This window comes from Lissotriton helveticus, chromosome 9 (assembly GCF_964261635.1).
Source record: "Lissotriton helveticus chromosome 9, aLisHel1.1, whole genome shotgun sequence".
Lineage (NCBI taxonomy): Eukaryota > Metazoa > Chordata > Amphibia > Caudata > Salamandridae > Lissotriton > Lissotriton helveticus.
In genome coordinates this window covers 656034103-656051271 of record NC_136070.1, presented here as the reverse complement: position 1 = coordinate 656051271, position 17169 = coordinate 656034103, and the positions used below count along the sequence as shown (strand labels likewise).

The window sequence follows — 17169 nt, the reverse complement described above, 5'->3', positions numbered from 1 at the left end:
TTCCCCCAAACTTGGTTGTCTTCTATATGCTGATGTTATTTGGTTAGACTTAACTTTGATAGGTCTCCAAAGACGCCTTCGTGCTTTGGAAAATTTGCAGAAGAACATTATTTAAGAATAAACACTTCCTAGAGTAAGGTTCTGACTTACAGAAAGAAGTGGGTTAGAGTCAGACAAAATCTTAAATGGTTCTAGGGGATTGTTAAGATGGTAATGCTACTTTATTCTGGTCTTAGTAGCATATTTTCAAGTAACTGTTTAATTAAGGATCATATAAACCATTGAAAGTAAGGTCTTGACCCAGGTCTCTGCTATTCATTGATTATATAATTGATGTAGAAGAAGGCACTTTGCACATTTTATCGGTTTAAAAGGCACAAATCTCGACCACATTGAGTTAAGCCTGTGAAGTGATGGACAAGCGACATGGTTTCTTTTTAGGTTTTGCCTACGCAATGCGTACGAAGTACGCATGCGCTAGCAAAATCTAATGATATCTCTGATATCTGTATGTGGGGTCGGGTATCCGCCCCCTCCTCCCATTGGCTAGCTCCATAAATGGAGGCTAGCCATTGGGAGAGGGCTCTGTCCGTCAATGCCGGACCAGATTCGGGGGCGTTCCCGAGAATTTTTCCAATTTGGTGACGTCAGCCTGTTCTCGGGAACACCCCCGAATCTGTTCTAGCATTGACGGCACCCCTTCCACGAGTCCTAGGCTGCATGTCAGGCCACCTCTTCCTGCGTCCCGCCGCCTCCGACCGTCCCGCCGCAGCGGGGCCCTGCAGCAGCCTCGGCCACCAGCACTACCATGGCGGGCGCTCTGCCAGGCTCCCGTGAGCTGCGGGAAACTTTGCCGCCCGCCTGCCTGAGCTAGAGACGGGCCGCCGCGCTGCCCGCGGCGACCCGGAAGTGACTAGCCGGCCGGCCAATCCTAGCGCGGCCGGCCGGAAGTGCCCGCCCCCCCCCCCCTGCAGCCCGGGGGAAGAAGGAAGACGGCGGGGGAAGAAGGAAGACGGCAGCAGAAGAAGTATGGCGGCCCACGCGGGGCTCCCGTGGCCTGCCTGGAGGGAGCCCCGGGAGAAGCGGAGGACGTTGCCGGTCTCCCATGCTGAAGAGGGAGACCAGAGAAGTGCTCGCAGCCCACCGCCTATGTCCGCCCTTTGTATGGGGTCGTCACAGTCCTCTTTTTCACATCCCCCTCCTCTCGTTTCTCCTCTTTATTCTTTTCCTCTCCCCTCTTTGCTTCCGTTATTCTTGCCATTTCTTTCCTTCCGCCTTCACATCCTTTCATCTCCTTCACATCCTATTTTCTCTCCTCGTCCTTCTCCCCCTGTCTACCCCCCCCCCCCCCCCCCGTCCAAACAGGTTCTGCCAGGCTGGCTGGAGCTGGCATGGGAGGGTCAGTGGCTTGTGACCCTCCCTCTGCTTTTGTGCCCTTTAGCCCCGCCCCCGGTCTCAGCAGATATTGCCCGGCTCCGCGGCCTCCGTGGACTCCACTCTGTCACCCTCGCCATGAAGATGCTCGCCCTCCTGTGCCTCGTGGCGGTCGCTGGTCTGGCCTCGGCGGTGCCCATCTCATCGTGAGTACTTTTACAATCACTTGCTTCTGGGATGGAAAGGGTCAGGCAGCCCGCTCGCTACTGGTAGTAGTCATTGAGTGGGCACGTGGGCCTATAAGTGAAATGCACCATGGTGGACCTGGGCGGCTGCCCCAGGAGACACCTCTGCGAGCCCCTGCCGCCCTGCTCTGCTGGGCCCTGCTGCTGCTCTGCGCCCCGGAGAGGTTCGCGCTGGTTTGTTCTTTCTCTCAATTTTTTTTATTTTGCTGTTGTACGTTGTAGTAAACCTTCTTTCTTCCTTCTTATTCCCTCTTTTTTCACCATTCTATCCTCCCCATCCTTGTATTTCCTTGCTTTCATATTTTCCTATCTTTTAATTGTTCATATCCCTCCTTTTCTTCCTTCATCGCCTCCCTCTTTACAGTCACTCTAATACTTCACTCTTTCCATCCTTATCTCTTTACTCATCCACTTTGTTCCTTCTCCTATGTCCGACGTCATCCAGCAAACGTAGGTATTGGCTCTCATCTGGAGAATGTGCTAGCCTGGAAATCACCCGGGGGAAGCAAGAGGGGCGGGGGAGCAGCAGAACAAAACCTGTGATTTTGCTCATCTTCGCTTTTGCAGTAGGAAAGATGCTCTTTGCTTCAAACTGCCCCTTCCCTATTTCAGCCTGAAAAAGAATATGAATCTAAAAAATTTGACCTTTTCTATTTTCTTTTCTATCCCGCCCCCTCCCGCCCCCTGCTCCTTTCCCCGCCGGCACCAAGACACCAAGGTGACTTAAACTTGGTTGAGTTGGAGAAGGGAAACTACGTTTTAAATATTGTTTGCAGACAAATTCTGGTTTTATTGTCCCGATGTCTAATGTGGCAACCCCGAGCCCAGTGACACTCCTCCAGGGCCGGCGGCGGCGACCAGTGCAGAGTGCTCAGCTTAGTGCGTTTTAATGACAACGGAGCTGGTTAATGGCCGAGGGCGGCTAGTTAGTAACCCGTGGTATTTAATGGCGCTGGAATCGCTGAACGTGGATGGTCTGTGAATTAACAGGAAGGCCTGGTATGTGGATGAATCTGGATTCGAGAATCATACGTTATAGGATTATTTAAGGCAGGGTCCTGCGTGAGAAGTGACATGAATGAGGGGGTGCATGCAATAAGGATTGTTTTGTGCAGTGCCACAGGGGCACCCTGGAGCCAATACGGTTAACCATTACTAGAGGTATTCTGCACATGGCCTGGGGGGGTTGCCAATGTGTACGTGTCTTTGGCTTTAAAAAAAAAAAAAAATAAGATGACTATTTCTGTCTATTAGCAGGCATGTCTAGCCAAAAATAGTGCTGCAAACATTCCAATCCGCGATCCATTCCCGAATGTCTTCGTTTTAGAGGTTCCTGCTGAGAAGTATTATTAGCCTCCAAAGGCACGCTGTCTTGTAAGTGATCAGCTGTCAGATACATGCTTGCATGCTCGCTTTCTGAGATTTATAGATATAAAGGTATTTGTTTGAAATGTTAAGATTCACGATTCTCTCTCCCCTGCACAATGGCCTCTTTACTATCCTAACAGATTATTTTGTCGACGCCGAGACTCGACCCTGGCCCCCCAGCTCCATAATGTCCGTGTTCCCGTTCCTTCCCGCACCCCCCCCCCCCCCCACCCCCCCTCCCGGTGTCCGTGTCTCCGGCCGTCTGTCCCACCTCATTTACATTAGAACATCTTCAGTCCTGCTCTTTAATAACCAGCTCCCGCAACAACTCCCCGTGCCAAGTCCTCGCACACACTCTTTACATAAAACACCTCTCTGTTGCCTGCGTGTGCCTCCGTGTGCCCCTGTTGCCTGCTTGTACCTCCGTGTGCCCCTGTTGCCTGCTTGTGCCTCCGTGTGCCCCTGTTGCCTGCTTGTGCCTCTGTGTGCCCCTGTTGCCTGCTTGTGCCTCCGTTTTCGTGCCCCTGTTGCCTGCTTGTGCCTCCATGTGCCCCTGTTGCCTGCTTGTGCCTCCATGTGCCCCTGTTGCCTGCTTGTGCCTCCGTGTGCCCCTGTTGCCTGCTTGTGCCTCCGTGTGCCCCTGTTGCCTGCTTGTGCCTCCGTGTGCCCCTGTTGCCTGCTTGTGCTGTGTGGAGGGCTCTGTGTGGCTGTGTGTGTGGGAAGCTTTGTGTGGCTGTGTGTGTGGGAAGCTTTGTGTGGCTGTGTGTGTGGGGGGGCTTTGTGTGGCTGTGTGTGTGGGGGGCTCTGTGTGGCTGTGTGTGTGGGGGGCTCTGTGTGGGTGGGTGTGGGGGGGCTTTGTGTGTGTTTGTGTGTGTCATTTGCGAGAGATAAAGCTAGTGGCATTGTAAATGACAATGCCATTTATTTATGTTAAAAAAAAAACAAATAAAAATAATGTCAAGAGCAATGCCAATAGCTCTAACTTTAACAAAGGCAAAACCATTGCATTGTAAATGCTTGTTTAACACTGCGAAGGGACGTACTTGGTCACATTTGTAATTTGATTTCTTCTGCTTCTCCACCTGCTCTCCGACTCGGATTGGAGTTACCCTCTAAAGTAGGGCTTGCTATGGCAGCTGTTTAAAGTGGGGCAACAGTCTGCTGGGAAGTGAAATGGGATCTATTCGAGCAGCCCTAAAGCACAAACATTTCCACACCATGAGAGAAAAAAATGCACTTTATTCTTCTGATACAGAGGCATTGGAAATGATAGGGACTGCGGAGCATGCAGATTTACTGTTACTAAACCCCTTTCTAAAAAGTTTAATACATTTTTAAAACAATCACTGTATATGTTCAGTAGAAAAAGGGATATTTTTCTTAGCTCACAGCATGTGAGGAATGAGATCATAACAGTATTTGTAAAAAAAAAAAATTAAAACAAACACAATCCTACCTCCTATGGAATCTCCTACATGGTGTTCGAAATTCTTTTTGCTATTAAGTCTAAGTTTGCTTCCTTTGCGAGTTATTATTACAGAAATATGGTAAGGCATTCTGAAGGATCAGAGGTTTTGTGATCTTTGTAGGAAAGTAGGATCTGCTTCTTATAGTTACCCCCACTTTTTGCTGATGTATCACTGTTTTCGACTTAGACTGACTGGGATCCTGTTATCCAGGACCCCAGTCAAGCTGCTTTCTCCTCTAAATTGATTGCATGTACATTAGGTACACTTCAGATTGGATACTGGGGTACCCTGATCAGTCCCTAGTACATGGAACACTATGTACCCAGGGCACAGGTACCCCAGAGGCCTCTCAGGGGCTGCAGCATGTATAATGCCACCCCTAAGAGACCATTCAAACTGACACCACAGGTCTACTACTGCAGCCTGTGTAAGTTGGTGCATGCACCCCTTACTTACATACATATAGGTTCACTTTTTCTATTCTAAATCACTGCACATATAAACCTATCAGTCACCCGTATGGCCGACCTTATCAATCCTGAAGGCAGGGTGTTGGGTTTTGTGTGAGAGGGTGCTCCTACATGAGCAGAGCAGCTCTGTAGCCTTCGGAACTGTGATGGGGTTAGGCGTTCTCGTGAGGGACTGGACCAGATAAGGGAATGGTGGTCAGTAGTCCCCCTCTCACCAGCTTCTGTCCCCTCTCAACAGCAGCCCGATCAGTATTGCACTGAGGAATGGAAACCGGAGAAACAGCCTCTATGGAGCCAAGAGGAAGGAAACGGACACGGCTTCTTTAACTGGGACGACACGCTTTCCCTGACGGACGTCATCGCGCCGAGCACGTTAAAAGAAGGTGGAACCAGGAAGAGGACGGACGGCGTTTCCCAGGAGGAAGAAGGAGGCGAAAGCGAGTGGAGGAGAAGAGAGAACCCGAAGACCCAGGACGAAGACGACGAGACGTGCCAGGCGTGGAACCCCACCGGCGTCCCTGACAAGCCAGGAGGCCAACGATCCCACGAGCCGCCCTGCCACGTTCCCACGGGAGGAGCGTGGCTTGAACAGGTACGGGGTAGGGTAGCGGGTTGGGTGGGACGTCGCAACCAGCCTGCCACGTAAAACCCGCATGTATATAGTTGTAGATATCCTGTAAAGTCTAAAAACCCCTACCCTCTTCACGAGCACCTGAGCACTCCTGCCGCCATTGTGTGAGCACTCAAGCACTCTGTTTCCTTCACTCCCGGCCCTCGGATACACTGACTCCGGACAACCGTCCTAATCCCTGTGTTTCTTTGTTTGGACGCGGTTTGGCACCTCATTACGGAGGGAGATCCTTGAACCACGGAGGGCCCCTCATCCCTTCTGTACCGCCTACAGCCTGTATCCCCTACGAAACACCAAGGTGGAACCGGCGGCCTTCGCCCGAGAGAGGCTCACCAGTAGGAGGAGAAAAGTGTTTATGAAAATAAAGCCTTCACTAAAATCCCTCACTAAGGTGTCCGACTCCGTTACTCTTGCCCCGCAACAGGAACCTATTTTCCGGGGTTGTTTGTGAAGCAGCCAACCTAATCTCCCCGTGCCTGAATATGTAACGTACCCGGTGCTCATGTACAGCGCTCCAATACCTTTGGGTTGAGTTTGCGCTATATAAAATATGCATTAAAAAAATTATATATATATATATATATATATATATATATATATATATATACATATATATATATATACATATATATATATATATACATATATATATATATATATATATATATACACACACACTCCAAGGTTGCCCAGCTGGCAGGAAGCACTCAGGGAATCCGCAATGCCACCTTGACTCTGTGACCCACGGAATGCAGCCTGACGCGTTTCGCAGTAATTCTCTTCAGAGGCCGTTTCGTTTGTGTGTCATAGCGTGAGGCGCCACACCTTTATTATGAAATGCTGCCTCCTGATAGGCTTTCACTATTCAAGCAATTAAAGCAGTCCCCCACAGCATTGTGGTATACGTAGTGCGGCGCTATGGATACCTGTATAGGTGCTATTATCACAAGTCCACTGATTCATGCCCTGTATGGGCTCCGTGAATCTCAGAGTCTATCATTCCGGCACTTCCTCCCTCGTTACAACCTGTGCTTGTTCACAGCTCGCCGACCCGCTTCAATTCTCGCGGTGGTGTTTCATAATAAAGGTGTGGCGCCTCACGCTATGACACACAACGAAACGGCCTCTGAAGAGAATTATTGCGAAACGCGTCAGGCTGCATTCCGTGGGTCACAGAGTCAAGGTGGCATTGCGGATTCCCTGAGTGCTTCCTGCCAGCTGGGCAACCTTGGAGCTTTTATATATACGCGGCAGGCCCTGTCGCGAGGGAAGCACCACCGCGAGAATTGAAGCGGGTCGGCGAGCTGTGAACAAGCACAGGTTGTAACGAGGGAGGAAGTGCCGGAATGATAGACTCTGAGATTCACGGAGCCCATACAGGGCATGAATCAGTGGACTTGTGATAATAGCACCTATACAGGTATCCATAGCGCCGCACTACGTATACCACAATGCTGTGGGGGACTGCTTTAATTGCTTGAATAGTGAAAGCCTATCAGGAGGCAGCATTTCATAATAAAGGTGTGGCGCCTCACGCTATGACACACAACGAAACGGCCTCTGAAGAGAATTATTGCGAAACGCGTCAGGCTGCATTCCGTGGGTCACAGAGTCAAGGTGGCATTGCGGATTCCCTGAGTGCTTCCTGCCAGCTGGGCAACCTTGGAGCTTTTATATATACGCGGCAGGCCCTGTCGCGAGGGAAGCACCACCGCGAGAATTGAAGCGGGTCGGCGAGCTGTGAACAAGCACAGGTTGTAACGAGGGAGGAAGTGCCGGAATGATAGACTCTGAGATTCACGGAGCCCATACAGGGCATGAATCAGTGGACTTGTGATAATAGCACCTATACAGGTATCCATAGCGCCGCACTACGTATACCACAATGCTGTGGGGGACTGCTTTAATTGCTTGAATAGTGAAAGCCTATCAGGAGGCAGCATTTCATAATAAAGGTGTGGCGCCTCACGCTATGACACACAACGAAACGGCCTCTGAAGAGAATTATTGCGAAACGCGTCAGGCTGCATTCCGTGGGTCACAGAGTCAAGGTGGCATTGCGGATTCCCTGAGTGCTTCCTGCCAGCTGGGCAACCTTGGAGCTTTTATATATACGCGGCAGGCCCTGTCGCGAGGGAAGCACCACCGCGAGAATTGAAGCGGGTCGGCGAGCTGTGAACAAGCACAGGTTGTAACGAGGGAGGAAGTGCCGGAATGATAGACTCTGAGATTCACGGAGCCCATACAGGGCATGAATCAGTGGACTTGTGATAATAGCACCTATACAGGTATCCATAGCGCCGCACTACGTATACCACAATGCTGTGGGGGACTGCTTTAATTGCTTGAATAGTGAAAGCCTATCAGGAGGCAGCATTTCATAATAAAGGTGTGGCGCCTCACGCTATGACACACAACGAAACGGCCTCTGAAGAGAATTATTGCGAAACGCGTCAGGCTGCATTCCGTGGGTCACAGAGTCAAGGTGGCATTGCGGATTCCCTGAGTGCTTCCTGCCAGCTGGGCAACCTTGGAGCGCTTATATATATATATATATATATATATATATATATATATATATAAATAAATTATTTATTTATCTATATTGAAGTGCATTATAACCTTGCAGTAAATGCTAACTTTAAAACGGCTGCTTAGAAACATGTTGTGTTTAGTGTCAAACACCTTGGAATCATACCTCCTCCACACGAGTAACTGGTGTGGAAGGTATGATTCCTCCCTTGTAGATTCACTACTTTGGGTCACCGGGCAACCCGGTATCAGCTTTCTCGACCTGGGTATCACAAAATGGATGATGCCAGCCACAGACATGCGTCTGCCCTCCTGCGGCTGAGCTAGAGCAGGGGAGGCTGGTCAATAGGTTTCCTGTCGCAGGGAGTTGTGACCACCTCCCAGACATAATTTTGTGTATTGGGGCTGGGTGGGTGCACCCGGAGAGTGCCTGACAGTCTGCACTGGGGACACATTTGGTGTCCCTGCGCATAGTCCAGTTCAAACCGGTTGCAGGAGCCATTTGCTCCTGCTCCGACGCAAAACTGGACAAAGGACATGGGTGTAACCACCCCTCTGTCCGGACACTCCCATAGGTGGGTTCCCAGAGTTTGTCCCACCCCTTCATTGGGTATAAAGTAGGAACCCCGACTACAGGACTTTAGACTTTACCTGGACTAAACTCTCAAAGCAGAAACCAAGTACTTCGACGATCTGCACTCTGCTGGATGACTGAAGAATCTCTCTTGGAGTTAATGAGTTACTCCCCTGCAAGGCAGGCACCGTTAACGCATCTGACCGGTTTCCATCTCCCGAGCTCCTGAGGACTCGGGAAGATTTCTGCAACACAGGAGGTGGGTTCCTGAGCGTCCCTCAGGTCGATCTGCCCTCTCAGCAATTCTGAGACCAGTATCCCTAGTGGGGACCGTGCAACCCGAACCCCTGTGCACAGTGTACTTTTGCAGCAGCATATGCTTTTTGGCGATCCCGGAGGCTGTGCTGTGGGCTACATGTTGTCCTGACCCCGAGCAGTAATTGCACCGAAGATTTCCGTCCTACACTCCAAAGTGTTCCGTGGACTGGTATTTTTTGATTCAGCTCAAGGTCCCTTTGCAATCCCTGGTCCATTGGCCTGTGGGTCCCTGTGAAGGTAACTTTGATTTCTCTTGGGCTTTCTTGGTTTCTCCAGACATGCCCCGACTCCCCATAACTTGGAGTCTCCTGGACCATGCCGGTCCACAACGGGACTGATTTCCTCTCCCTCCTGGGTTGCATTTGCCAAGGCTTGTTGATGTTCGATCCGGACACTGACCACTCAGTACTTGACCTCCTTCGTGGGACTGCTCACCTCCGGACTTTGGTCGTCGTCAAAGTCTCCTGGTCCCCGTGGCTGCAGAGTCAAGCATCCCGTCATCTCACCTAAAGCACCCAACATCGCTGGGCATTAGTCTACCGATCCCCTGGTCACGCTTCTGTTTTCAGGTTCTTTTCACCTCGGATCCAGGCTTGGATTCCACCGGACACTTTTCATCTTCCCGGCAGCAGCACTTCGAGTCACGCCATTGAAAACGACGAAGGTTTCCGACATCACTTGACACCTATGCACCCGCCTACCCTGGGATAGGTAACACAGGTACTCCGGTACTCACAAGGGTGCTGGCCTTAGAACCTTCTATGTTCCAAAAAGTTTGCTTGAAGTACTCTCTGAAGTGACCTTAATCTAATTTTCCAACCGTGACTTTCCCATAGAGTTGCACGGAGTTCATGTCTGTGTTCTCCCACTGCACCAGTCCTCCGTGGGTCCCCTGTGTCACTACTTTGGGTGGTTGCTTGGGGCCCCAGTGATTCTACGTGCTCTAGGTACTATGTCTAGGTAATTCGTGGTGGTTATACCACTCTTAGTATATGGTATGGTCTCCCCCTGGAGCCCACTGTGCATTGTGCCATTTACTGTTCTATTGATTAATAATTGTGTGCCTTGTGTTCTAATCTCGTATAGAGGTTAGTAGAGTGTGTTTACTAATAAATACATATAATTTATATATCTATTGTGTGGTTCTCCTTTCATTTGTTTATTCAGGAGGTTCTAGTCTGGTAAAACAAGCTGCTTTACATTCTTTCGAGACTGAAGGCTGCTCTCCACAACTACCACTTGGATAGCTTTCTTTGAAGGTTGTCTTTGACCTCATCATCAATAAGGGGCGTTTGGACTGGTGCAAGGTGCCCACTCTAATATACCAGACCAACTTCTCACAATCTTTGCCTCAATAACGTTCAAGATTTAAATTGTGTGATTTTTGTATGTCCATATCTTCATTCTGCACATCTCCACTTTTAAAAACTGATCTTTCTGAAACATAATATAACTCCTTTGGTTGGATGCGCAAATAAACATTGGTGAGCCTCAACTGAAATGGTTTGCACACAGTTATTTCAACTTTTTTAAATGATTTTTTTAATGAGTTTAAATGTTTTCATGTATATGTGTATGGCACTTCGCACTTTATAATTTACGTGCAAGGAATTGCAATCCATGTGCTTTTATATACTTTATTTGCACTTCATATGCTTCAACCTATGTTAGTTGCACATATCTGTATTTTTTCAATTCACTAATTGGATGGACTGAACCGTATATTCCGTCCTTGCAGTTACATGTTCTAACAACACGTTATTTGTCCCAAATAGGATTGTTCTTGCATTTCCACTTTCTAGGTCGTCAGCACTTTAATATGAAGTGTGTTGTATTTTACACATTTTAAGGTTTAGTATTTTCTTATGGAGTGTATCGCACTGTACGTGTTATTCATTTATTTTTATGGATATGCATATGTATTTCTGTATCCTAATATCGAATGGATGGAATAGTACACTTTATTATGGTTTTCATAAATATATTTTGTGATTGCCCTTTTTGGGGGGGGAAGGTTTTATTATACTGTAGTGACGATTTTTTTAAGCATTTATCTATGTATTTTTTATATGGACCTCAGTTGAGTTCCAAAACTTAAATAATAAAATTGGTTGCACTGATTGAATTGCAAACCTCTGATCAATTCCAGAAAACTCGCCAAGACACATTTAATTTGGCAAATAGCCAGAATAATGTATTCTGGTTCTTTTCTATTTAGACTATTGAAAAACCACGTTCACAAAGTAGATCCCAGTTTATCTGCATTTGGGTCACTAAACAAAACGGACTGTCTGAAAGCTGTTTGCATAAACCAAGCAAACTTGCATATTCATGTCCTTGTAAGGCCGTGTAATTTTGAAAATAGACTTGGATCCAAGTCACAAAATATACAAGTTTGTTTCCTGCTTGGTTGGTATATTCTGTACTGTGTTACACCAAAGTGTGTGCAGTTGCTTTGCATTGATTTTTTTTTTTTTAAAACCTTTATTGACATTTCAACCAAATACAAGTATGGGCCTACAACCCCCGGGGCTGGCCGCTAAGCAGTTAGATTAACAGAGAGCAATTTTAATCACATGCAGCACTTCGGGGAGCAGAATCACCATGCTAGCGTACTCTTGGTCACTGAACAGCACAATTAGAAAAACAGGATATAAAAGGTTTTCATTTTATAGTATAGGATGGAAGGATCAGGTGCCGAACAATTTCCCAGCAGCAAAAAACGGCAGGCAGAATAGTAAACGTGTCAACAGTAATCGGTCAAATCAATGGCGCTGGAACAGGCGGTTCAGGATGTGAGGGAGTATTACGATCAATTCGCGCCTGCTAGTCACCTGCCCTAAGACCCAGAGAACACCACGAAAATTGAGGCACAGATGAAAAAGCAGTGATTGATACCAAAGGAAACCCACTGCACTGACCCAGAAAAAGAAAAAGACAAAGAAAGATAAGAGAAGAGAAAAAAGGCCATAGAAACAAAAATAAAAACGAAAAAATCCCCTCCCCCAACCCCCCACCCTTGCAGATGACTACGGCCCCCCCCCCAGCAGTGTGCCTGTCGCCCGAGAACCAAACCCGAAATATAGAAGAAACAGAGAAAAAGGAGAAAGAAAGGAAATCCCACCCAACGGGGAAGTGGAGGAGGGCGATAGTCTATGCGCTCCCGGTCTCTCCCCCCCGCCCTAACAAAGGGGGCCCCCCTAAGCCAGCACAAATAAAGTTGTCCACCATACAAAAATGCCCCGGGGGAAACCAGAAACCCCCCGCCCGGAATCCGTCTGTTAATGAAGCAGTCCCGTTACCAATAGATCCATTGTGAACAATTCAACCCTTAATCTCAGCCTTGGCCCCGTCTATCAAAGTTGCCGAGTCCCTCGGATAAGTAAAGCCCCATCCCCGGGAAGTCAAAAGTCACACAGTAGCAGCCGGAGCCTGGGCCAGCAAACGGGAGAGGAATAGCAGATCCCAACGCACACGGCTTGCACAAACGATGTCCCTCCCCGTCTCCGAAGCCAAGCATCGTTACATCCGCCATGTTGGGAGACCGATTGGGGAGGGGGTGCGACTCGTTCCGATACAGATTATAGCGTGGGCCAACAGTGTCCAGGATGAGGGAAGCAGTGAAATGTTCCGATAACTGTAGGACCGATGTTTCCGAAAACGTAAGAGAGTCACCAATCTCAGCACACACGATGAGTTCCATTTCTTCGGGGGCAGGCACAGCTTCCAGCACCGGGTCCAAACGCGCCACTAGGGCGCCCAACAGGAGGCAGGTCGGCTGCCAGGTCTCAAAAATCAAGTCAGGGTTTGCTCCCGGTCCTATGATCCCATCTGCTGCAGACAGTAAATGATTGACCTGGGCCCTCACCGTCGCGTGAAGCGCCGCAAGTTCCGCCATTACCATCCGCAAGGAAGGGCCACATTGGGTCTGTTCCGCCAAGTTCCATACGTCCGCAGACATAACGATCCCCACGGAGAGGCGCCTTCTCCGGGGCAGGATACGCCGGAGCAGAAACAAGCCGTGAGGGACGAGCCAGCAGCACGCAGCAACGCGTGCTGCTGGCTCGTCCCCCCACGGCTTGTTTCTGGGACCCCCACCCCGGGACCCCCACCCCGGGGCACCAGCGGTGCTAGTGCCGGGCCTCCGGGCCAGGGCCCCCCGCGACGCAGCACCGCGCGCCACCCGTCACCTCACCTCAGGTACAGCACCAGGCAGCAGATGGTTGCAAAGTAGTCCAGAGAAATTTTCAAAAGTTCCAAGGACCGGACCCAACCACTCTCCTCAGTCCGTTGTTGTTCACTTCGGACCCGGGTAGACCAGCAATCGAGTCCCCGGCTTCCAGTCTGGGTTAGGCCTCAAAACATTTTCGATGTTACTTCACCCCAGAACATCAGAAAAATTCAGTGGTCACACCATTGGGGTGCCGACTAGTTCACCCACACGAATCCGGGGCAGGAGATCAGGATAGTCGACAGGATAAGCGAGCGTAGAACGGAGGTCAGCAGAGCCGGGAGACTATGCTGCCATCTTGGTTGGTGTCGTAGCTCCTCATGCATTGATTTTCTTGAAGTTGCACACATGCCTGATGCTACCTTGAACTCACTCATGTGGGGTTGTTCTCTGCTGCCAAAATTCATACCTACAGCATAATGCTTCTATCATAGTGCTCCTTGGTTTTAAGACCTGTATAATTCTTGAATCTATTGATTAATTTAATGTATTCTACATCAGTGTTCCAATTAGTATTTTACATTACTGTAAATTATGGAATACAAGTTCCCGCTCTTCTCAGGACAATTTTCTTCCCCGACTTTTTATTCTTTTCTGAATTTACTTCTTTTGGTCCAGCCACTCTATCCTAGGCCAACGTACAGCCTTTTCTGTGGCCCTTTTCTAGCGCTCTTTCTCCTAGCCCAGCAACCCCCCTCCCATCTCCCCTCACTCCCAATACAGGAAAAACTGAATTTTCTCTCCTGTCTATAGCTTACATTTCCATTCTATTTCTGTCCAGGGTGCAAGTGAGCCCATCGAAGAATACAATGACTTATTAAGGTACTGTCATATGGCGACACACACAAGCCTACATTTGGCACACACACACGCAGACTACATTTGCTCTTTTTTCCACAAAGAATTTGGATGTCTCTGTAAACATCAAGATATGGAAAGTGAAATTTCGATCGGTCTGCTCGTAACAGGTAGATGGAAACCACTGTTTACTAAATAGTTGTTCGTGTAACATGTTCTTTTTTTCCAGTCCTCTGCCTCTCTGGTATGCTCTGGTCCAGAAATACCATTCTTTGCTCCACTGCTATTGCTCTTCTACTCAGCCTTATCAAACGCCAGTTGCCTCTAGGTTTATTTATTACTGCTATACCTTGGTCCCTGTTGACCTTCTACTGCCAGTCTTGGATGTTTCCAGACAGTCCCTAGTCTAATACTTACCCTAGTGCGGTCAATGGGTACCACCTAGTTTACTTACAGCTTGGTGCATACTGACCTCCATCTTGTTATTTATAAATCAACACTCCTTCCTAATGTTTAAGTAATTACTGATTCTAAATTCTGAATGCATAATTGCCATCTGCGATCCAATTTATCTCCTGCGCTAATTATTCTAAGAGAATCCCACTCAGTTTAAGGAAAGGGTTAGCAATTTGGTGTGTTTGTCCTCAGAAGGTTGTTCAATTTCCCAATGGTGGACTACAGTTTCCTAGCCGACTACCACTGGGGAATCAGAGGAACTAACCATTCTATACAGAGTACCCACACTTGGTTTATGGAAGCGCTCACCCAGGTTGGGTTTCAAAGTTTACACAAGAGATGCAGTAGCACTATTACATAGATAAAGCATGGACACAATTGGGATCAAGTTAGCAGAGGCCAGCGACGCAAGGAAACAAATGTAGTGTATGAAGGGACAGTACTGTAAGCTTGGCAGGAAAAGGAAACATGTGGAAACGTGCAAAAAACAATGAAAACATTCATCCTAATAGTGTTGTTCCGTAATCACAACAATAACAATAAAAAGCTATCCTCGCAAATCAAGAGGTAGATGCCAGCCTACATTATGGACACTGAAAATTCTGCCACCAAGTATAAATGTTGAGATGAATAAGGCAATTTAAAGATCATAGTATTTTAAAAGAGAATTGGATTTGGGGCTCACCATTTACAACTTTGTTTAATCAGCTGCTAGAAAGAGGATAGGGTCAAACACCTTTTTACCAGATATCAGAGGTTGGAAATCCATGAAAAGCTGTTACTAATAAAGAGAAGTGAAGGCAACAGGGCTGCTCAAGGCAGCTTAGCACTGAACTACCTCTCTTTTGCCAAGAGATACACTAGTTTGATCATAATCTGTGCCCATTAGGACTATTATTGTGCTGCACAACCATCTGAGGGAAGTTAGGTGGTCTTTGACCACTACAAGTGGGGGAGCAATACCTTTTTTGACATTAGTCCAGTGTCCAAAATAAAATTTAGGCACGGGTGAACTCGCAGAATTTGATCCTGCAGAATTAAATTGCATTGTTTTGTACTGCTTTGAAGTTCAAAATCATCGAAATTTCTTACGTGGTGGTACCCAGCTTCCATTAGTATTTCAGTAGTGGTTCACGGAAACCAAAAGGTGAAGAACTGCTGGTCTAGACAAACTTATTAAAGACTCATGTCTCTTCTGTACAAAAATATATTTCAGGAGATTCTCAAAGCCACAAGGTTCACCTTCTAACTATTAAAAAGAGTACACAAAGCCTTATCCACAGACAGGACTTGGATGAAAACAGGGTTTGATAAGAAAGTTTATGCGCCAGCGACTCATGTTACTAGCAACAAAAGTCAAAGAGGACACTTGTATGGCAGATTTCTTACCTTTTTCCAAAGTGCCTGCCCCTCTCCGATATCAGGAGTCAACAACCTTGGCTTTCAGGTACATAAAGATCTGACTTTACACCATCAAGTACTTACTGTCATCAGCATATTTTTTCAGCTTTAAAAGTGAGAGACTAGCATCACCCTCATATCTCTATGAGAATCAATCCTATGAACATTTTTCTCAGAGTTATCCAAAGAATTGGCCTACGAGTTGGCTTGGTGAAGCAATTCATAACATTACCAGAAGGTCTAGAACTCAACTTCAAGATAGGTCACAGGGATCAAAAATGGACTATATTTCAATGGTTTAGGATTCTTCTCACAAACTGAAACCTTTATTTCTCACACTCATAGATAAATTCTAGAATCATATCCAGACACAGACTTCACTTATTGAATCTGTTTTCCCTGCTTCAGAAATGAGAGCTCTAGAAATCAGCAAAATATGCTTGCTCCCACCAGCATCAAAAAGCAGATGCTAAGTACAAAGGGTGCTCATTAAGAGCCCTGAAAGCGCAATACAATTTAAACTTCTAACTGAACCTATTAACCAGGAAAGAACACATCCTCTTGAACCAACCTCCTCATCAGTGGCCACGCAATATACAGAAGCACTGAACGAGGTAAATTGTCTTTTTAACTCCGCCTACAACATGTTAACTCAAAATAACTCAGTGCCTTAAAAGGAAACATTCTAAGAACCCATATTACACTCAAACAGAGAACCATAGAACAATACTAGAGTACCCCCCTCAGGTCCTCATTGGTCTTTCAATCTAGGGAACCCACCACCACAAAGGACAAGAATGTCTTTAGGACATGCCATGTGGTGTCTGGTGGTTTGTCAACCACAACATACTCTGCTCTATTTTTTAAATGAGGACAATCAAAAATCACCACGAATGAACTTAAGTCTTTTACATTCTAAAAATACTTTATACTTTTAGCAATACAAGATTAAAATAAGCTAATGTCACTCTCAGCATTCTGGACCATGTCTAAAACACACGGGCACTAAAGCCCCAAAGAGAAGGGATGGCTCCATTACCTCTTTGTGCATAATATCCTTGCCCTGTGTAGCAATGGAGGAGCCGTAGGTCATTGCAACATTGGCCATGGGATCAGTGAAGATGTTGTTGACGTTGAATCCCATATCAATACCTTGGTTGCCGTAGGCTGCGTGAGGGGGTGGGATTGCACCACTGGTGTCATCAAAGAGCTGGTTAGGGTCGGCCATCTGTGGGGGTGGGCCTCTCCCCCGGTGCTTGGATCCTAAACAAAGGAGAGAACCATAATACACGAAAAAGTGTA

General features: G+C 47.4%; 1 protein-coding gene across 2 annotated transcripts in view; it reads right to left on the bottom strand.

The window, feature by feature from the left end:
* The window catches only part of YIF1A (Yip1 interacting factor homolog A, membrane trafficking protein), a 177913-nt gene that overhangs the window by 140807 nt on the left and 19937 nt on the right, over positions 1–17169 (bottom strand). For both annotated transcript variants that reach the window (XM_078660748.1, XM_078660747.1), the window contains exon 3: positions 16907–17130. In XM_078660748.1, the coding sequence (XP_078516874.1) occupies positions 16907–17130 (224 nt within the window). The remainder of the gene's footprint in view (positions 1–16906; positions 17131–17169) is intronic.